The sequence below is a fragment of the Leptidea sinapis genome, chromosome 4 (genome assembly GCF_905404315.1).
Source record: "Leptidea sinapis chromosome 4, ilLepSina1.1, whole genome shotgun sequence".
NCBI lineage: Eukaryota > Metazoa > Arthropoda > Insecta > Lepidoptera > Pieridae > Leptidea > Leptidea sinapis.
In genome coordinates, this window is record NC_066268.1 from 3,793,301 (window position 1) to 3,816,103 (window position 22,803).

General features: G+C 38.5%; 1 protein-coding gene across 1 annotated transcript in view; it reads right to left on the reverse strand.

Moving 5' to 3' along the window:
• Nucleotides 1-2,446: 2,446 nt before the first annotated feature.
• The window catches only part of LOC126979731 (delta(24)-sterol reductase-like), a 67,462-nt gene continuing 47,105 nt past the window's right edge, over nt 2,447-22,803 (reverse strand). The window contains exons 4-11 of the mRNA XM_050829230.1: nt 19,261-19,485; nt 18,354-18,448; nt 17,029-17,203; nt 12,465-12,623; nt 10,230-10,427; nt 8,752-8,883; nt 7,464-7,643; nt 2,447-2,601 (exon numbers count right to left, since the gene is read on the reverse strand). Coding sequence (XP_050685187.1) covers nt 2,566-2,601; nt 7,464-7,643; nt 8,752-8,883; nt 10,230-10,427; nt 12,465-12,623; nt 17,029-17,203; nt 18,354-18,448; nt 19,261-19,485 — 1,200 coding nt within the window. The 3' untranslated portion in view covers nt 2,447-2,565. The remainder of the gene's footprint in view (nt 2,602-7,463; nt 7,644-8,751; nt 8,884-10,229; nt 10,428-12,464; nt 12,624-17,028; nt 17,204-18,353; nt 18,449-19,260; nt 19,486-22,803) is intronic.

Genomic DNA, 22,803 nt, shown 5'->3' on the forward strand with positions numbered 1-22,803 from the left:
TTTGATTGAGACCAAAAAGAGACAAAAAATAAACAAATTTCAAAATTTTGCAAAGTATAAGAACAAAATGACGCCGTTAAAAATGTTAATAGCAATTATACTTTTATAAAAATTTCCTGCCGACAATTTGATTCTGACGATGAAATTAAGAATTGCTATTTAAATATGTAAGGCGTTAAATATTTGCTTAGATGACTGTGGTATCGGCAAAATATTTTGAACTACCCACTTAGTAATGAAAATTAAAATGGAATTTAATGATACAACAGTTAAATATAATGTAAAATTATGACCTGTTGTTAGTTCTATTGCATTAATTTAAGTGATTTACTAGTGAACTAATGAAAATATGAATCACTCTGTTAAATACACTAATGATACGAAAACTTATGATTACACAATAAATAATTTGAATTCTATCTACTTATTATTAAAAAAATATGTAAGTAAATGATTATAATAGAAAGAAAGATAATAAGGATGAATAAGAAGGATAATAAGGAACGATCTCACGATTTCCGGGAATCCTCTTGACAATTACTTAACTGTTGGTTGTTTTGATGTCCGATTATGTCAGCTGTTATTACTAATGATTCAGCAATGTTCACACCGGGAAACCAAGTCTAAGTACAACACAATAATATTTACTATTCTTGATCCGTATTGCGTATTTAAAGTTGAACTGGGTTGTCGGAGTCTTGATACCGGTACACCATTATTCATAAGAATCCACTATCCTTCGGTATTATTTCAATGGCCAAGAATTTCTGCTGGTGTTCTCGATTGGATACACAGCAATAGTTACTCTGCAGAACCACAAAAGATGTCCAGAAAGAGTTGTGGGAATAATGTACGCGGTGATGACCTTGCGTAACCTCTTGCGTCCTTTGTTCTTGATCTCTTCACGAACTAATATTTGGTTCATTAAAGGTGAAGAAGGACCATCTGGAGGGCGCCCAGTGCCCTGGTCTTGAATGATAGGGAGATCTTAGCGTCCAATTAAAAAGTAGACTGTAATTAATGTATTTAATTCGTGAAGTTAAATTTACAAAGGTAATATTGCGTTAACACGACAGTCCGTTCGTATCAAAAGTGAAGGCTCTCGGCTACGCGACCGTGTCGTATCCAAAACCGGGCTGTCCGCGCGACCGTCTTAATTTGGCCGCTTAACACAGTGACTGTGTCGCTAACATATATATGTATTAAACTAACACACTGTAAAAGTAATAAATGTTATTTGCAATAGAAAGTTTGTTTTCTTTGTTTCAGTATTTATGTAAAGATAAGATATTCCTACGTCTTAACTCCAGAGATCATCGTATCACACGGCAAAATGTTATACATAGTCAGTCTTTACCTGTAGCCCTTGAACAATACAAGATAGCATTAAATGACAATTTAGAAAATGCATCGCTCGACACAAAGGATCCATACTCGAACGTTCTAAAGAAGAAATACAACCATGTGTCCAGATTCTTAAAGCGGCAAATCGCCTAATTTCCTAGTGATTCGAGTGGAACACGCAAGTTCTGGGCGTTGTCGAAAGGTGCACTTGGTAACTTCGAACAGTACACATGAAAAATATAAATTGATCTTCTGTGCACTCTTTTTGCCTCCAACTTGTCTCTTGAACCTCAGTGAAAATAGTTTATAGAGAAAAACAGGCGTATTGCTAATACCCTGCTCTCCAAAATTATGGCATAATTAACATATACCTAGAAGGTCACCAGCTGATCAACGACCGACAGTACGGCTTTTGTCATGGTCGATCAGCTGGCGATGTTCTGTTAGGTACACCCAACACAAAGATGGGCAGCGGCTATCCAGTATAGTAATGACAAAGGCAGTCTGGATATAGCGAAGGACTCGATCGTGTTAGGTACATGGCTCTCAAAACTTGAGAGGGTTTATACAAGTGGACCACCGTCACACCACAAGTCTCTGGGCGCAGCATACAGGGCTATTGCTCGAACCCGCAGCCTGTGAACGCTGAGTTTCCCCAAGGCTGTGTGCTATCTCCTACACGTTTCATGTTTCTTCTATCTATCAATGATATGTTGGACATCTCCAAAATGCATTGCTATGCTGATGGTATTACTGGACATGCAGGTCTCTCTCGGGGAATCGTCGACCAGTGCTTGGAAGCATTCTTCCACGTACAATCAAGCTGTGGAAACAGCTTAGTGCTTTGTTTTCAAGGCGATACGAAATGGGTACCTTAAAAAAATATGCGTACACCTTTCTAAAAGGCCGGCAACGCTCCTGGAATTCCTCTGGTGTTGCAAGAGAATTTAGGCAGCGGTGATCACTTAACATCAGGTGAGGCATTGGTCATCCTCTTCCATAAAAAGACCGCGAAAGACCATAGAGCCATAGTACATACAGTAGACCTATTATAGATCGTTTATTGAAACGGTAGAAGGGTAGTAAGAAAAACTTACACCTGGAGGTATATTTATTCATTTGATCGTCACTACAACCGAAGTATTACAACAATATGAGGTTTGTATGGTATCTTACCTTATCACATCTTAACAGACTGTACATTGTACATTCGGAGCAGTATTAAATATGCCACACCAGGAATTGAACTAAGCACACCTAAAACATCAATAATGCACTATAATAATCTTATATCTTTAAACGAGCAATTCTTGTATATATATATTATCTGAATCTCGGAAACGGCTCCAACGGTTTTCATAAAATTTAGTATACACGGGATTTCGGGGGCGATAAATCGATCTAGCTAGGTTTCACTTTAAAAAAACGTAGTTTTATCCGTGCTTTAATGAGAAACAGCTACCATAACATTAGGAGGTAAATTTCGCCACTATATACAAGACTGTAATAGCTCAGATGAGATGGGACATTGGGTGATCCGGAAAGCAGAAGACCCCGGTCCGAATCCAGATGTTCTATTAGTTTTTCTTTAGTTCAAGTTTTGTACATTCTTACAAATCCGAGCAAGGCTCGGTCGTCCGGATATTATAGATAAAATAAGCAATAAGAATTAACAATAACATAACTAAACATTATTTATTTTTTATTATTTATTTGTTACAAATATCATCTCACTTACATTGTCTTTAAGCGCACTATCAAACGGCAAATAATATTATGTATTATATATTACTTATATTATGTGTACCTATAGAATGACATTGGACTAATAAATATAATTAATTAAAAGTTCTTATACGACTGTCGCGAACAATTCGGCTGTATTATTCGCAAATAGTTTTCCCAGTTTACGCAACTAATTTTCCCCCATAAACACTTTTGTAATTAGTTAGGTATATCTAAGTATAATTTAAAAAAAAACGGTAGGTATACAGCTGCACGGTAGAAGATATTATTATCGGTATATTATTTCGGCTGATAGAAAAGTTTAACTTATAAATTCCGTCGCGGAAACGAACCACCGTTCGCATACGATATATCTCGGTAGGAATGTTTAAATGATAAATTTTGACGCAGCAACAAAATGTAATTTTCATGAGTAAGTAAGTACCTAAGTGTTTTTACTTAATAATAATTAATTACGTTCACAGCTAACACTATCACGCAAAAACGTGAAGAAAAAAACCGCTTCGTGAAGAATTAAGAATAACACTAAGGTATTAAATACTCTGGGTACTAAAAAATACATAGTTTTTATAGTAAATAGTTTTTAAAATAAATAGTTTTCAAAACAGTTTTCACTACCGAAAATGCCACTCTGCATACCTATATATATCATGTTACGGTCCTAAATCTGACACTCTTGTGTAACGCTAGAATCTGACGCTCAGCTCGGTTAGAGGGCCGGCGCCCTAGACCGTCCGGGTATATCCCAACGGGAACTAAGTAAGTACTTAATGTAGAATGACTTCTTAATTGTACAAAGTATTATTTTATATTCAATTACAATTTTAGATAACAATGATGCGATTAACAATAATTGTAATACAACAGTTATTTTCTATTCTAGTACCTTGGATAATTTATACGTCTAGATAGACTGTGACAGTTGTGAACACGTCGAAAAAAATAGCGGTGAACTGTTAGCCTCTATTTTCAGCAGCACACCCAAACTAAAACAAAGTTACTGACTTATCGCTAGTGTAAGACGTAGCTGTCATGCACACTAGAGTAATAAACCTGGCTTGTTGTCATGCGTTGCCTAACAGCAAGAGGCTCTATCTAGAGGTATAAATTATCTAAGTCTAGGACCATAAAATCACTATCTACAATAATACAGAAATCATGAAACTAAAACTATGATAAGCTTTTTATGTTACATAAAACACAAAAATGTATGCTACTTAAGACCCGGTAAAGATTCTTTACAATAGTAACAAGAACGTTTTACAATATTACTATTTTTTTTTAAATTAGACACAAATCAAGCTAAAATAAACTATAAAATCCATAACCTAACTATACACAATATCAAACTCATAAAGTTCGCGGTCTGTTGGTTTAGAGTTCGTAGCTGATCTTGAATCAATAGTTAACTAAGTTACTCTTTGCACAGACTTTGCTTACGTAAGACTTAGCTGAGTGTGACAAAAAACAAGAACGTGATAAAAACAAGAACTTGCATTGGGTTGTCTTATATTAAGCTCAGCATAATTTCAGCTGTCAAATGATTATAAAAACAAAATCAAATATTACGCTAAGCTTACACTCAACTTAGTTTTACGTGAATAAAGTCTGAGCAAAGTCTAAGTAATCTCTATAGATCTCAGAACTAGAACTCATTGTCTCTACCTCAAAGAGACGTAATATGTATCCACCATCAAGGGATGCAAATTTAATACGCGTTATATTCAGCGGCTTTCGCTTATGCACCCGCCGCCTTCGACATACTTTTTATATACGTTAAAATGTTAAACGGCATACCATCAAAACAAAATCACTTTATTCATGGAGATCACGGAAATGACACTTATGAAGATTTTAGTTGAATTTACCGCCACTTCGTAAAGGGTTGAGCACCTCTGGGCCTAACAGGCTTGAGTGTTTATGAAACGGCATTATCGTGAAAGATTTACCGGAGCCGACTGATTTGTCCCGTTTTTTGTCGTACAGCAGACCTAGCACCAACTGAAGAAGCGTTCACATGAAAAGGAATCGAAGTGTCCCGTCCTCAGGCATCAGCCTCACAACCGTGTTAATGTTAGCTTTTAAAAGGTATGGTGATTGATTTTAACATTTACTATCAGAATACTCGACAATAGCTCGGACAGACAGATATATTCGCACATAAAAAGTGCAGCTAAGTTACGCAAAGGTTAGTATACTGAAGAGGGAACGATAGTCGATACTACTTATCGTTGTGGACAATCAATGAAATAAGGCAATAGCACTGAAGCACTGCGCTCCACGTAGACCTATGCAACACCAGAGATTAGTCTCTGGTATACAACTACTCCGTCCACCAGCTTGAGATGCACTACCGGCCTTGTTCTTATAGACGTAGATGCAGAAATCTCGACAAACGGAGGTTTACCCCTTTTTGTTCATGAGAACACCTTTACTGTCACGGCCAGCATTCATTAATAATTATTTATGCAACTGTTGTGTAATAAGGGGTACTAAAACACGAATGTGGATTTATCACACGAGGCGAAGCCGAGTGTGATAATAGTATCACATGAGTGTTTTAATACCTAATTATCAACAGTTGCATACAAGACTTTATCTACACCCAGAATATGAATCCTCTAAAATATTCTGGAACAGTTAGCTTACTGCTAACATTAAAACACCAGTCCTAGTAGTAACCTAATATCATTCATTACTGATTATATAGAAATAAAATAAGTATTAATGAAACAATTATTTATTTTAGTAGTAATTTACATTTTGTATAGTGAAATAATTAAAATTCACTCGTATATAATGTTCTTTTGCAGCGTTTAAAATTAATCGCTTATTTTTTGTAAACAAAACAATAAAAATATCGAAGAAAAATGGCGGGGATTCGAATAACCTACTTTTTTTTTACGGTGCGCGACATTCTGGGAGTGTGGTTGCGTGCGTAAACGTAATCGTAAACGTAAATGTTCTTTTTTTGAAATTCATACAGATACCACGCATCGAGCAATAAGAATGTGGCTTTATGTTGAAACTCTTTGCGTATTAAGGGATTAAAAAAAAACAGACGAGTGTTGTTATGAAATTCAGTACAACATTACAACACTCTTTTGGGTGATGTAATGGTTATTAGAACATTGGGTGTTTTAATGTTGGCAATAAGCTAACTGTTTCAGAATCTTTAATAGAGGATTTAAAGCATGGGTGTAGATAAAGTATTAAAAAATCAAAGAGTGATTCTAAAACAGTTCGTCTCCAACATGGCCGCGCGATACTCTACTCTTACGCTTCAAAGTTCGAGCCCAATCCATAAATAAAATTAAAATTAGATTTTTTATTATATTTTGATCAATATTTGTTAATTACACTTGTATAAAATCAATGTTCTTATAAGCATTAATGTATCGACTGTAAGTAGAGACTTGATCCTGCAGACAAACTTTCCAAACAGTTTTGCGGGACTATGTTAATTCAAGATTATTTTTGTAAATGATTAATAGTATAAATAAATAATAATAAAAAAAATTGTTAATTTCAATTGCAAAGTGTGTGACCAAATGTTTATTATGTGTATTAATTATAGCTTAATAAAATCCTTTTCTTTAAACCTCATAACAGTATGTAATTTAATGCCTTATGTCGATGTGCCTGTGTTTATAAGCACAATATCTATCGCCGTCTTGGCAATTTAGACCTCTTTACTCTATAGCTGTGCGTAGAGTTCCAGGATCATGTCAGAATCTAGGCAGATGTCTATTGTATATCCGCATCTGATGGACTAGGAGTATGTTCAATGGGACAACAGCTGGCACAGATACGTCTGAAGTCGTAGTGGATTTTATTATTTTATTTCAACGCGCCGATTGGCTTGGGACGCGTACCACAAATTACGGATTGCAGAAGTGGGATGGATCTTATGCGATCTTTTACTAACGACATATCTTATAATATGCTAGGGCTCCTATGAGGGACACCGACCATTGCCTGGTCAGGAGGATAGTGTCGACTTACTTCATTTACTCCAGTATCTAAAATTAGTTGTGTTTTATTATGAGAAACTGTCAATACAAAAGAATACGTTGAGGTTATAATTCAAAATAGTTTTAACGTTTTAAGTTACGACACTATTATCACGACACATTTAGTTAATCATTTTCTTATATCATATTTATATAAGAGTGATTTTTGTTTTTCTATGCCGAAGAAATATGACTTCATCATCTTTAATTAATTTTTGCGTTGTTTGGATGTTAATGCGACAGGACTCCTGCACATTTGTAGTTTTCGGAGTTTATAATTGCAATCAAAAAAGTTTATAAAAGCATGAAGCTATTCTAAAAGTACCAAACCATGCATTATTTTCTTATGTATCTATTAACTTTTCCGTATATTTCTGGAAACGCTTCCTTGCAGTAAGGGAGGCTATCTCTCAGCTTGTCGTAAAGTGTGTGGTCAAACATTCTCCTGAACTCTTCTCGAGTTGTGAACGTGTCTGCGTACAACATTTGAAAACCTTTCTGCTCCGTTACGAAGTGTTCTATGCGCCTTGTTGATGACACCTGTAATATGGTATTTAACTTTATATATTCCTGCAATTAGGCTATCTCGCGAGTAATAACTAAATAGAGTCGGAAAATAACGGCTTCAGTTCACAAAATCAATAAATAAATGTACAAATTAATTTTTCAACGTTTACAACATTGAAGACCTTAACTATAATATCCTACTAATATAATAGTAACAGCGGTTTTCAATAACCTATCTTTCCTTAGTTTAACTTACTTATCCTTTTTATGCTTACTTACATTTCGATAATCTATCGACATAAAGCATTGGACTACAACTATATTGGACATAGCTTTGGATAGATAAGATCTTGTCATTAAACGGTGACAGCAATGTATCCGTAACTAGAGATACGTTATTGAAAAACGGCCGTAAGTGAAACACTAACGACTTGTGACAGGTCTGAATATTAAAAACGATATGTCAACAAAGATACGTATAATAATTAGTTTCGAGACGTTACGGTCTAATAAACCAATATTTTTATATTTGCATTTGAAATGCATTTTTATAACTGTTCTAGCTGACCCGACAGACGTTATTATGTATAAAGAAAATACTGTTTTTTTATAAATTTGTCGAATCTGGATAAGTTCAAAACCTCCAAATTTCGAAAATGTGTTTTGTTCCCTTCCAACACCTAAACGTCCATTACTCAAAAACTCTATCCACATAATTCGTCAAAATAATGAGCTGAGATTTATTATCCGATTTACGTTGCAGAAGTTTGTTTGCCCATTGGTCATATATAATTATTTTAATACTTTTTAGTGCATATTATATCTATTGTTTTGGAATAGTGTTTTTGAAGTCGGTTGTTTTTTGTTCATTTTATTTATGACAATAAGGAACAAATTACAATGCAGTTGTGCTAAGGATTCTTGAAAAATCCAAAAATTCCGAGTGACACTACAATTGCGCTCGTCTCCTAGAGACGTGAAGTCTCATTTGCCCAGTAATTTCACTAGCTACGGCGCCCTTCAGACCGAAACACAATAATGTTTGCACATTACTGCTTCACTGGTACCAATTATCTAGCCGGCATCCTGTCCAAAGGAGCCTCCAACTGGTATATTATTGTCATCCCGACCATTATATTACCGTTTCAAATCCTTGAGCCTTCGGGACGCCGTACACTCCAATATCAACAAACATTTGCCAGTCACCAGAATGAATCTTCAGCTGCCCGGGTACATTGAACACTTTGAAGGGACATAACCAAATTGGGTAAACCTGAAAATACATAGATTATTTTAAAATTAATTTGAGAACAACTTTATAGGCCCTTTTGAGCACATTTTGCACACGGAGCCAGACATTCTTTACGGAGCTATATATTCTGTGATCGTGCATCAGTGATTACATAATACAAAAATCATTTAAACAATTGGGCTTATTGTACGTACGTGTAAGCCATTTAAAAAGAGCATCACCTACGAAATTCTATATTTTAGTTTAGTTCGTTCGTTGCTAGACTTCGGTTCTATGGTCTGGAACCCACATTATGCATCATCAACATACATCAATAGAATTGAGAGAATACAAAAAGTGTTTTTAAGATCTCTCGGGTACAGAACCGGCTCTGGTAGTATATCTTATGCTGATTCACATTACACAGGGGAAACCTTAGGCGACAACAGTTCAACTGAAAAAGTAATTGATTCCCCTAACCTTGTAGAGAAGATTAAACTTAGAGTCCCGACAAAATGTGTTCGTAAAACTAATAATTTATTCGCTGTCAAAATAATTAAATCTAATTTTGCTTCAAATGCTTTCTTTCACCGCTGTTTGAAACTGTAAAAATAATCAAATGCCTCACTTGGATCCCTTCCAAACTAATATAAGAACCTTTAAAAAATCATTAATTAACGATTTCTGTACAAAAAACAATTAATGTTTCTTTTTTTCTCTTTATTGTTTTTCCTAATACTTCCTGAATATTTACTTTGAGCACTCAAGGTTACCTGTTAAGTATCAGAATAAGAACATTTTTGTACATGACTGTTTGCTGTCAAAATAAAATAAAATATATTCTCTTGCCATATTTTAGGAAAGCAAGCCACACGTCCTTCGATTACGCCTTTTTTATAAAGTCTTTATATGATAATGTATTCACATTTACTCTACATTACTTTTTAACCAGCATTAATAAAATCACCCACAGGGTATTTGTCACTCTTAATATACCGGTTATATTACAGCCAAATATTACCCGTCGCAATGGCAAGCGTCTTAATAGAACGACTCTAGTTGCTAGGGCGCGGCGACAGGCGATGGTGTTGGTGTGGGACGTGACTTGGATCTCTGACTCCATCTTATTTTCAAGCTACTTACTTCAGTTCACTGCCGACAACAGAAAACGTCGCATATATGTCGGTCTCAGTGAGTCTTACATCTTCGTGCCGTTTGGTGTCAAGATAGAGGGGAGGGGGCATGAACACAGCTGGAATGTGCCTGTAGTAACAACGGAGACCACGTCTTAGCGCAGCGCTACTTCACGACAGTAATAAGTGCAGTGGCAGTACTCCCCGGGAAAAACATTGGCAATACGTCGAAGTGTTCTTAATTTGTAATATTACCTCAAACTCCTTATGGAACAGCTGTACAGCACTTTCCAGGGCCTTAATTGGCACCAGCATATCTTGAATGACATGGGCTTTGTTGTATAGCTTGGTGACTGCTTCTGGCTGGGTAAGTTTCAAGAGTGAAACCTCTGGAGGCATCAGCCAACCGAACAGAAGCCGGAATAATGGGTTGTTACCAAAGGGAATAATATCCTGGAACAGATAATATCAGAGATTGAGAAACCCACGACCTGCCTCCCTGCCATCATCCCTTCCATACAACCTCTCATATTCTTTATACTGGACACCTGGCTGACCCGACCGTAGAATATAGTTAAGTAAGTGGCTGAAGGGTTCAAGGAGGACACGCCATCGTTTTATTTGTCCCAATTTGTACCAGATGAGCTACATGCTCTTCTTCTCCTTCTGATATATATTTTTTTTGTGAATGCTTTTAAAATTTTTTTTGTACAATGTATTTCGAACCATATGAGGTTGGTAATTTATGGTCAGATGACAAAATATCTAGATTCTATACCATAGACTCACTGTAAGTATAGACGAAAAAAGTGTGTGAGAGAGAAGAACGTCTGTAACGAAGATACAACAAAATAAAAAGTATAATCTAATCTATTGTTAATTAACCAAGTATGATTGCCATTTCGTAAACAATGAGTTATGCTTGGCATTAGCTACTTAGACTGATATCTATGGAGCGTACTCAGACTTTCGTAAAACTCAGCTGAGTTCAACCTTAGCTTAATCTTTAATTTCGTTTTTAAAGTCATTTATTACACAGCTGAAGTTATAGCTTATTCTAACACAGCTGAAGTTATAACTACAAGCTATAGCTTAAGCTAGGGCAAGTTTGCGTTTTATTACTGAGTTTTATGTAAGTAATGTTTGAGCTAAGTCTAAATACGCTATACGGATCTCAGCCTTAGTATTTTCTATATTAAACCACTAGCACGGATTCTCCGTCTAGATACGTTAGTATATTCTAAGTCATGTTTTTGATAACCTTATACAACAAGGGACCGAATATTGAAGCAGCTGTAAGCCGCTTTTAAATGTCTTTTCTATTACGTCATCATATGATTTTTTTAAGACACGTGTCCTTGAATTGATATACACATAAAAATGAATTGTTCATTGTTGTTTACTTCGAATTATGATTATAATCCTCACTCCAAGGTACTAATAAATTTACATTAATGAAAACATAAAAAATGTTCTTTAGTTTTTACTCTGTTAGTAGTTTTTATTATGTTCACTTTTGCACCGACTTGTTAACATTTTACTAATACTGAACAACAGAATATATTTTGTGCCTTAAATTGAATTGGGTTGTGTTGCTCTGTACTTATTGCATTTGAACTAACGAATATGTAAATAGTATGTTCACCTTCTTTTCAATGATCTGATATTTTCTCTTAATTTTATTGGTACTATCGTACTTATATTGAAAAATATTTTTAAGGCGCGTAGATTGTTTCTTGATGATTTCGCGCATTTCCGTTTTGGCTAGTACTGGGATGAAAAATTTAACAGCGTCGGTAGGTCTAGGGGCTTAGTTTTATACTTTTAAATTAAAAAAAATTGCATGACAGGCTCCTAGCACGATCATACTTTAATACAGTGTAATACCGATACTGAATTTGATCATTCAAATGTTAAATATACCTAGCAGATTTATTGTTGAAAATAATTCCAAATTAATTTGATTTCAATTTGTATTCTAAAAAACTTAAATAAATTCTCAGATGCCAGGAATCTTATCGTTACGAAGACAACATGTCGGGGAACCAGTGCTCTGTGAACGGCTTGATCACCTAGCGTTGCGTAGAGACGTCGCTTCATTGTGTGTCTTATACTGCAGCTATCAAGGAGAGTGGTCCGAAGAGCTGTGTGACCTGATTCTTGCCACCGTGTTCCACCTTCGCACGACACGCCACAAATTAGGATATCCTCACTATCTGAATGTGTGGCGGTCATACACAGTGCGGTTTTCAAGGGAGTTCGTTCCACATACCACAAAACTGTGGAATGATTTTCCTTGTGCGGTGTTTCTGGGACGATACGACATAGGAACCTTCAAAAAAAGCGCGTACACTTATAAAGGCCGGCAACGCTCCTGTGAATCCTCTGGTGTTGCAAGAGAATGTGGGTGGCGGTGATCACTTAATACCAGTTAACCTGTACGCTCGTTTGTCCTCCATTTCCGGAAAAAAAACATAACCAATAACAAACCTGCAACTCCCAGAAGAAGCTTCTAGTGTGTCTGTGGTAGTAATCTCGAAGAGGTATATATTCTACAGGGGTTAACTTCTCTCCTTGTCTATAGCAATCTAAGTGCCGCTTCACTTGAGTAAAAAACCATTTTGAGTACCATTTTCCGATGGGATTGTACTAAAAAAGAATATTAAGTATTTTAAAAGCAAAGGAGCGGCACTGGAAGCCTTAAAGCATAGAAGATATGTGGTGGTAAAGAGTTGGTGGATGTATATATTTCTTCCGTTTGGGGTTAGAGACTGGACTCACGAAACACGCAACCAAAGATCTGGCACGAATAGCTAAAGAATAAGTTTGACATTCCAAAGAGGCAACGTTGCCAGCTTCTTAGACACTTAGTTTGACAAAGAATTCGATTTTTTTTTATACGAGAGGGGGCAAACGGGCAAGAGGCTCACGGGATGGGGAGAGGTGAGGCAACCGCCCATGGACATCCGCTACAACAGGTGTGTCAAGAAATGCGTTGCCGGCCTTTAAGGTGGGAGTATGCTTTTTTCTTGAAGGTCCCTAAGTCATATCTGTTCGGGAAGACCGCTGCTGGTAGTTGATTCCACAAAGTGGCTGTGCGAGGAAATTTCGAACAAAACGCGCGGTTGTGGAATGCCAGACGTCTACGTGATGCGGATGGTACTTTGCACGTAATGTCCGGTGGTGGAATTCGGCCGCTGGAATCAACCAGAAGAGCTCCTCTGAGCACTCCCCGTGATAAATGTGGCAGAAGACGCAGAGAGAAACCACATCTCTACGCAATGCTAGAGAATCAAGCCGATCGGAGATGACTTGATCGTCGATGATTCGAGCCGCTCTTCGTTGTATGCGGTCAAATGGAAGAAGCTGGTACTGGGGAGCACCCACCCAGAGGTGAGAACAGTACTCCATGTGAGGCCGAATTCGCGCCTTATAAAGTTGTAGGTGGTGGCTTTTAGTGAAGTACTGTCTCGCCTTACTAAGCCAAGTTCTCTCTCCTCTCTTCCAAGTGACCACGGAACTGAACGTCGCTCGATATATCGACGCCAAGTATGCCAATACAGGCTGTGCCAGTTAGAGGAGTGATCTCGACTCGAGGGGATACGACAAAGGGAGACTTTTTAATGGTGAACGCACAAACTTGTGTCTTCTTGGGGTTGAATTGGACTAAATTTTGACGGCCCCATTCCGAGACTTTGCAAATCATAGTCTCGATTTCAGACACAAGTTTGTTCCGGTTCTCGTCGACGCTATCCCGGGACATGTTGGCACGGCCGGTGTAGGAATCATACCCTGTGCTTTCGTCTGCATAGCAATGAATATTGCTGATTTGCAGCATATCATTGATATGCAGAAGAAACAGCGTAGGGGATAGCACACAGCCTTGCGGGACACCAGCGTTTATGGGTTTTAAGTCGGAGCATGTACCGTTGATAACAACTTTGATGCTCCGATTAGCCAAAAAGCTAGTGACCCATTTGCACAACTTCTCGGGAAGCCCATAGAATGGCAGTTTCGCTATAAGCGCTTTATGCCACACCCGATCGAAGACTTTCGCTATGTCCAAACTCACCGCCAACGCCTCTCCCTTCGATTCAACCGCTTGCGCCCATTTATGGGTGAGGTTTGCAAGAAGATCACCAGCTGAGCGACCCTGACGAAAACCGTACTGGCAGTTGCTGATCAGCTGGTGCCCCTGTAGGTATCCCAAGAGCTGGCGGTTGATGATCGACTCCATTACTTTGGAGAAAATGGAGGTAATGGCTATGGGGCGGTAGTTGGACGGATCTGAGCGTACACCTTTCTTAGGGATCGGGTGCACTAAAGCCGCCTTCCATAATTTCGGGACTACGCCTGATGAGTAGGAGAGCCGGAAAAGACGGGTAAGGACCGGCGCCAGTTCCGGAGCACATGTCCGCAGCACTATCGGGGGAATGCCATCGGGCCCGCTAGATTTGCAAATGTCCAAGGTGAGAAGCGCCTTAAGCACGGCACCATGCCGGATATGAATCGCACCGCGGAATATGCGGTGGTGGTGCACCTTTGTCATCCAGAGTCGAGTTGGACGCGAAGAGGGAGCCCAGGAAATCAGCTTTCTCTTTCGCGTCATGGGCCAGCGAGTCATAATCCCTGTGCAGTTGCGGAATGACTGGCTTCCGGAAGTTTACTTGGACAGCCTTGGCGAGCGACCTGGAGGCATGATTGAAGTGTTTTTTAAGTTCGCTGGAATTCACATACTTAGATACCTCCGCATTGACCCAAGCCTAATAGCACTCCTGCTTTCGGCGAGAGGCCATTTTGCAGGAGCGGTCACACCATGGTTGGGACCTGCCACTGATAGACACAGAGGAGGATGGAATGAAGAGTTCCATCCAGCAGCGGCATCTGGATCTCTCAGCGAAAAATAGATCTGACTCCACGGGTAGGATGCAAAAAAGCACCGCATCTCGTCCCACTCTGTTGACCTATAGTGCCACACGCGGCGACAGCCTAAGAAGCGGGGCCGTGTTAGGCGCGTGATCGGCACGGTGCTCCGGATCAGGCAGTGGTCCGACGATCCCATAGGAGGGTCAACGGAAACTAGGTAGCCGTCCGGATGTGAGGTCAACAGAAGGTCCAACAGTGAAGGTGTATGATCTTGCACATCTGAGATTCGCGTTGGCGCAATAACCAGTTGCGTCAGACCATATGCTAAGGCGAAGTCGTGAACAGATATCCCTGCATGATCGGTGGCACGTGAGCCTAGCCATTTGGCGTGGTGGGCATTAAAATCGCCAAGAAACACGATCTCTGTAGTGGGATCTGCTCCAACACGGAATCTGTAGCCATTTGGATGTGTTCGAGGAGCCGATCAGTCTCTGCGTGCGTAGATTCGCGGATGGTCATCGGAGTCTACACGCAGCCAGATGATGGATAGGTCCTGTCCTTCAAGAAAACTCAGGCGTCGAGAACAGACATCCTCCCTGACGTAAAAGCACACTCCAGCCCGTGGTATAAAGGAGTGTTCCAAATTATACCCTGGGTAGGAAAGGTAACATGAATCAGCCAGGGAGGATATCTGTGTCTCGGTTAAAAAGAGCAGGGCTGGCTTCACCGTCTCCAGGTGAAAGTGGACGGCATTTAAATTTGCCCCCTGATGTTGCAAAAGTCCACAGCGAGTGTGGAGGAGGGTGGTTTGAGCCTCCTGCTCTGTTTGCCCCGAGTCAGCGCAGATTTGCCCCCTCCAGAATACGCGGGGCAGCCTGGGCAACCACTGTTAGGTAAAGGCCCTAATTGTGGACGCCCAGGGACGGATTCTCCAGGGCTGCATAGCCTGGTACCGTCCTGGAGTAGTCTTTTTTTAGTCCGTGCTGCCATTTTTATTTGGGAGGGGGGTTGTTGGCCCCCGGATACCCCACCTACCGGACGAAACACAGCAGTATAGCCGCTATTTCACGTCGGTTTCGAGTGGGGGAGTGGTATATCACGGGCGTGCCGGCCCAATTCGGTTGTGTCCGTGAGGACCCAACATGGCACTACCACTACTAAATGAAAATATAATTTAAAGAAAATTATTTTACATAATATATTTAATGCGAGCAAGCCACGTTACGAGCATCACGGTGATCCTGTCTAGCGTCTCACCCACAACGGTGACATTATGAACGCAGTTATATTATCAATATCATTAAATCTAAGTGACGTCATAGTAACCAGACATACACCTCGAAAATCATAATAAAAAGAACTGTTTGCAAAATGACGCTGGCTTGCTGAGGTCACCCCGCCGTTAATACGACAATCCATTTCTATTCCAATACGCGAGGTTTGTATGAGGCTATCGAAAGATCCTTTTTCTCTTTTCTTTTCATAGGATTTCTCGCCATTTTCATTATAGAACCCGATCGAATAATCCTGCACTTTCCTTTCATTCTTCATTTCTCTATTTAACTAAGGGTCGACGGTCGATTTCTATGGCTTCCAGCAACTTGCGAGACACAGGAAACCAGTGTTATTGAATGCATCTCGCATTAAGACTCATAGTGCCGATGATCACGTAGTGGATATTGTGAGTACATTCTGTGCATCCGTGGACACCAACAGTGACACAGTGTCAGTGATACCGTGCTCGTCATCACCGGTGCCCCCCGCACCACCTGCCCTGTCCAGCCGCGCACTACGAGTATCCGCAGTATGAGACGGGACGTTATCGGAAACCTACCACACTCACCCTGATGATGGACCTCCGAATGGTCCGAAACTAGTCGGTACTGACACCGATAAAACGTAAAGTAAAGAGTAAAGCCGTATTAATAAATAAGTTATATGTATATATTATGTTTAAAAACAATAAGGCCGGCTTCACGTTCGCGGCGCAAAATTATGCGAATGCCGCGAATTTGAAGTATTGTTGCTTCAGCGCAGCCAATGTAAGATAGGTAGTATATATTTTTGGCGGATAGTTCACGCATGAATCGCACTCGTAAATCGAGGCGTCGATTCTCGCGCCCGTGTAGAGCCCGGTATAACAGACAATTTAATAATTTTTTATTCTATTGAAGATCAGTAAACCAACCTTCCCGTCATCACCGATCTCATCAACCAAATCACCGGTCATGATCACACCACTATCCTTGCTGAACAACAAGGCCTCTATAAACTGGTGTGGTTTCACTTTCTCAGATTCTTCTCTGAATTGTTTCGACAGTTCTTGCAGATTCGTGTGCGGGTGATACTGCAAACGGACGAACCTACGAATAATTGTCAGAATGTAATACGAAATATTAAAAATAATATAAATATATGAAAGAAATGATAAAGAATTTTTATTCTTATAAAAATAATAATATTGGAACAAATGAAATATATCCTGTATTTCATATATATGAAGTTTTGGCAATAATGCCTAAATAAAGGAAAACTTGCTAATAAGTAATTAATTTTATGTTTTTAAAACTAAACAATCTCTACATAAAAATATTTAGAAGGTACCTAAAAATATTAATTAGCGGTTGTCAAAGTGGAGCAGATGAAAAACGATGCATTAAAATTGAAAATTAAGTTTCTTTAAGTAACTTATTTGTAAATTACTAACTGGGCGTTACGTAGAGACGTTCGTCGCCATGTGTGTCTTCTACCGATGATAATTAATGTATCGTGGAGAGTGTCCCGAGCTGTTTGACCTGATTCCTGCTCTCGAAATTAGTATGACATGCCATAGACTACCCCCTAGCCCACTATCTAGATGTCTGGAGTTCCTCTACAGTAGGTTTTCAAGGATGTTTATTCCACGTACAATCAAACTGGAGTAAGCTTCCTTGAACGTTGTTATGAGCAAATATTTACATAACATTTATTTATGTTTCAAAAACGCTTGTAGTTATTTAAGGTCACCATTCATGTTTAGTAAAAAACAAAGGTTCAGAAAGGTTTTTTCATCACTAGTCCCAACTAATGTTTCAGAGTACAGTTTATATCTTACTGATATTTAAGAATCGATTTGAACTGGCAATAACCGTCGTCTTACCCTTGATTTTGTAGAGAGAGATCTTTAGAGCTTGTAGAGAGGGTTGATTGGAGTGGTTGAAGCTAAGAATGCCAGAACGGAAGCAAATGAGGGTCCATAATATTGCTACCTACCCATAACGGAGAGAAACATTATCTATATATATATAAGAGATTTCCACGTATATAGTCACTCATCTCGGTATCTCTGGAACCATAAGCCGTAGAGATTTGACTGCTTTTCGTGTTTCCAAGAAACTTCCAATAGAAAGCCGTTTCCGAGAAACCAATACGAGTCAAGGACAATTATACGTATACTCCCATCTTAAATCCGAGAACGCAGTCACGTGACTCATTTGGCCGTTTGCCCAATATAATATAAAAAAGTAGTCTTACTTCTTAGCTGGGACGATTTTAATAGTAACAGATGTTAAAAATCCTAATGTCCCGTACGACCAGGGTACAGCATAGTACAGATCCGGATTCTGGTCCTGCAAAATACAATACGTTTTAGTTTCTTATCACTTAGAATTGTTTTGTTTACGAAAATAAGGAACGAGACGAGCAGGACGTTCAGCTGTTGGTAATTGATACGCCCTACCCATTACAATGTCGTGCCGCTCAGGATAACTGCTTGAAGACTTATCTCGCTCCCATTTAGTTTGAAGCCAATTTATAGCCAATTTATTATATATTTTTTATTTATATTTATACCAACTAGCAATACTAAACGAGGCACCCTGAAGTTGTTAAGCCCAATTGTTAGCGCAGTAACATTCCGTACTAGCCCCCACGAGTCTAAATGTTTGTGTTACTGAGCAGTTATTTGCAGGAACGTCCGTAGCCAACTAGAAGTTTGGCGAGGGTAAGTAACTAAGTATTTACCAGTAGGAGGCTCCTTTGTACAGATGCCGTCTAGATTATGGGTACCACAACGGTGCCCTTTTCTGCCTTAAAGCAGTAATATGTAAACATTATTGTGTTTCAATCTGAAGGGCTAATGAAATTAATGGTCAAATGAGAATTTATGTCTTATGTCTCCAGGTGACGAGCGCAATTGTAGTGCAGCACAGAATTTTGGTTATTTCAAGAATCCTGAGGGGCATTGCATTGTAATGGGCAGGGCGTTTCAATTACCATACCACGACCTGCTCGACTCGTTTCATAATGTCATTAAAAAAACTAGTAACATACTATGGATGATACTTATCTGAAATAAACTTTATTTTGTTTATATAAAGTCGCCTCGTTCTACCATGCTCCCACAAAAAACAGTTGATGGATAATAATATGACCTACCCACCTGACTACAAGTGACCACAGAACCATCAGCTAACACCAGTTCGTACTTCAGGCATGTATGCTGGAACAGTCCATGCACATGTGATGAAGTTTCCACACCAGTTCCCATCACTAAGCCTCCAACTGTTAGTTGGTCCAGTTCTGGTACAACAGCAAGGGCTAAACCCAGGGGCTCCAAAGTTTTAGACACCTGAGCCATTGTTACTAGAGGTTCACAGCGTACCGTCTAAAATATTATATAACAATCAGTTAGTGCACCCTTTTTTAAATATTATTTTTAAATCGCATAGTGTATTTGTCACTCATATCTTTATTCAAGAAATATATTCCCGTAATTCTATTTTCAACGGTTTTAACCAGTTTTACTTAAACACTTGTAATTTTAATTTAATGTTTAAGCCGGTTATAATTGGTTTGTTTCTATTACTACCTTCCAACGAGTTTTTTATAACTTTTATAAACCTTTTATTATTCGGCAAGCTTCGAGGCGAGGTTATCATACGTATGAAAACATGGAAAATTCGCTTGTATTGTGCAGTTGTCCTCTGAAAAATGATTCGACGATGGAATGAACCGTTCTAAAACGGTTAAAATAAAATCCTTATAATGAACTAACCAACAACCGTTAAATTTCCGTTAAATGCGGAACAAAAACCGAATGAAAAATCTCGATGAATTTAAACATTAACCAGTAAGAGTATTTTTCGGATTCCAATCCTTTCAACACTCGTTAGTGTTTAAAACAAAATCGGTAGACAAAAATATTTTTTTATATTTATTACTTACTGTCGTGAAGAAAATTTTCAAAAACTTTATTGGAGACAAAACTACAAGCACCTTACTGTAGTACACTACACTGTGTCAGATAAACTATTTAATATGTGCATAAAAGTCTACACTCACGTCGAAAATGTAATAAGAGAAGTGTCGTCTAGTAATAAGTTCTCACCTAAATTGCAACTAAAATGTATTTTATGGTTTTATGAAACCATGACGCAAAGCAAACATTTTCCGGATCGTAGGCTTTTAACTAAAAGTTTTTGGATTTTTTTTGGATTTAGGGTAAGGAAAATAAATTTATATATTTTGATGTAATAATATAAAGCTATAAAAAACCATTAGCGAACTATGGGCCTGATGAGAAAGCTCATGGTGGCTCAGAGGGAAATGGAGAGGGTTGTGCTTGGAGTTTTCATGACAGATAGCATCAGAAATGAGGAGTTCCGTAGGAGAGCCAAAGTCACCGATATAGCCCAAATGATTGCGATACTGAAGTGACAGTGGGCAGGACACATAGTTCGACGGACAGATGGCCGTTGGGGCACTCCCCTTCCCAAGGACTTGTCAACCTTACGGTTATAAAGATCTACATCCCATTTGCGCCAAGCCACTACGAGTCCGACACCAATGGAGGGGCACTGATACCCAGTGAGCTCCCCTCCCCCATAGCCCCCGTGTCGGTAGAGCTACCTCCACCACGTTTGACGGGTAACCGCCGAGGAACCTTTCGGAACCATCTACTTCAGGTCAATTGAAGGCCACCGCGCCCGTTGCTCGGATAACCGAGATGAGGTGGCTACTTGGCCAACTTTTTTGGGTGAGCACCCTGAAGTACAGCTGAACACCCTATACCGACTGTCCACTAACAGACGTGACAACATACATCGCGCCTGTTTCCAACTTTCCCTCAAGGTACTAGTGAGTAGATAGGGAGGCCGTTGGGGCAGTAAAGAACTCGAATGGCAACCACGTACCGGAAGACGTAGTGTTGGTAGGCCCCCCACGAGATAGACCGATGATCTGGTCAAGATCGCCGGGATACGTTGGATGAGGGTAGCGCAGGACCGAAAATCGTGGAGATGTTTCGGGGAGACCTTAATCCAGCAGTAGACGTCTTCCGACTGATATGATGATAATGAAAAAAGCCAATGTGAGATGATGGTTAAACACTCGTTCTCCCTCGGGAGCTACAGCTTAAACCTGGCTCATTAAACCGCTCGGCCAATCTGACATGCAATCAACAGTTGAATTTTATGATTCAGCTTCATCCCTACTTCGCGGCCGGCTGAAATGCGACATGCGATAGATGGACAAAAATTTATGACGATGTCATAAAAGTTTTACTTTAAAAAACTGTTTACATTTATTAGACGAATATATACAAATAAAAGTTTCATATAATTTATTAAATAAGTAATTTGATTTGTAATATTAATAAAAGGTTATTTGGTTATGATTACTTTGTATAATAAGCACGTCATAAATATATTGGTAAGAATAATATTGTAACTTTTAACATGTATTAACATTAACGTAACATCCACTTAACATGTCTAAGCAAATTTAGACTTTGAAGGTGCGAATGAATTAAAAATAGAATTGATATTTGATATCAACATTATATCAGATTTCAACCTCAGAAATGTAAACGGAAGCCAGATGAAAAAAGGGATTAATTGAACATAATAAGATAACACATATAATATATACGAGTAGAGGTGTGTGTCTCTCTCTCCCTATATTACGTCTTTTTACAGCTAGTGTTTGTATGTTGCAATAGGTACAAGGCTCCCATCGTGCGCTATGCACTATGGCGGTTGATACGTATATAGGTGTAGAAGATATGCGGGTTGAAACATGTGATTTATAAAAATGTGTGATTATCATTACTCTTAAGTGATTTGGATTGTTTCAGAATGATGTAGATATTACTAGTATTATAAGAAAGTTATCAAAGGTAAGCCTATATTCTAATCAAATGACAATGTTCTAGAAAATTTTTGAATGATCTAGAAATTTTTGATATTATGAAGTAAGTTGTGATAGATTATTAACATTAACAAATAACAATACAATTAAAAATGTTAAGCCAAGGAAAGTTGGTACGGAAAAAAGCGGCAAATTCAAATAATAAATGCGTAGCAACACAGAAATTACTATAAAAAGTGGTTATGTATGGGATATTAATTAATCAGTATCAGTATTACAAATGCAACAGTATGTTTATTTGGAATTTTGTAACTCATTCATTCAACGTCTGAACGCATCGCGGACTCTACGGGACGTAAGTATCAAAAATTGTTATTATTTTTAAACCTTCAAACAAAAATTGAGTTCAATGGTACAAAATATGAAAAAAATAAATTGTTTTTCTAATTATATAATATGTACTATACACTGTGACATGATATTGATATTTACAGTATTTATTCATGGTGAATAATTTTGCCGAATGTGACTCTATTTTTCTTATGTCGAGGTAACTCCATTCTGGATAATTATTTAGGAATAAAATTGACGTCAAATTTGCTAGACACTAACCTTATATTATTTGAAAAAACTAACAAATTTTATGAATTTTTAAACAAACAAAAACTAAAAAATTCAGGAAAAATATAACCGCGCTTGATTGATTACGATAAGATCTATAGAGCGTACTTGGACTTTGCTCAGAATTAACTTATGTACAACTTAGCTGAGTGTGAGCTAAGATATATCTTTGATTTCGTTTATATAGTAAATTGACAGCTGAACTTATGCTGAG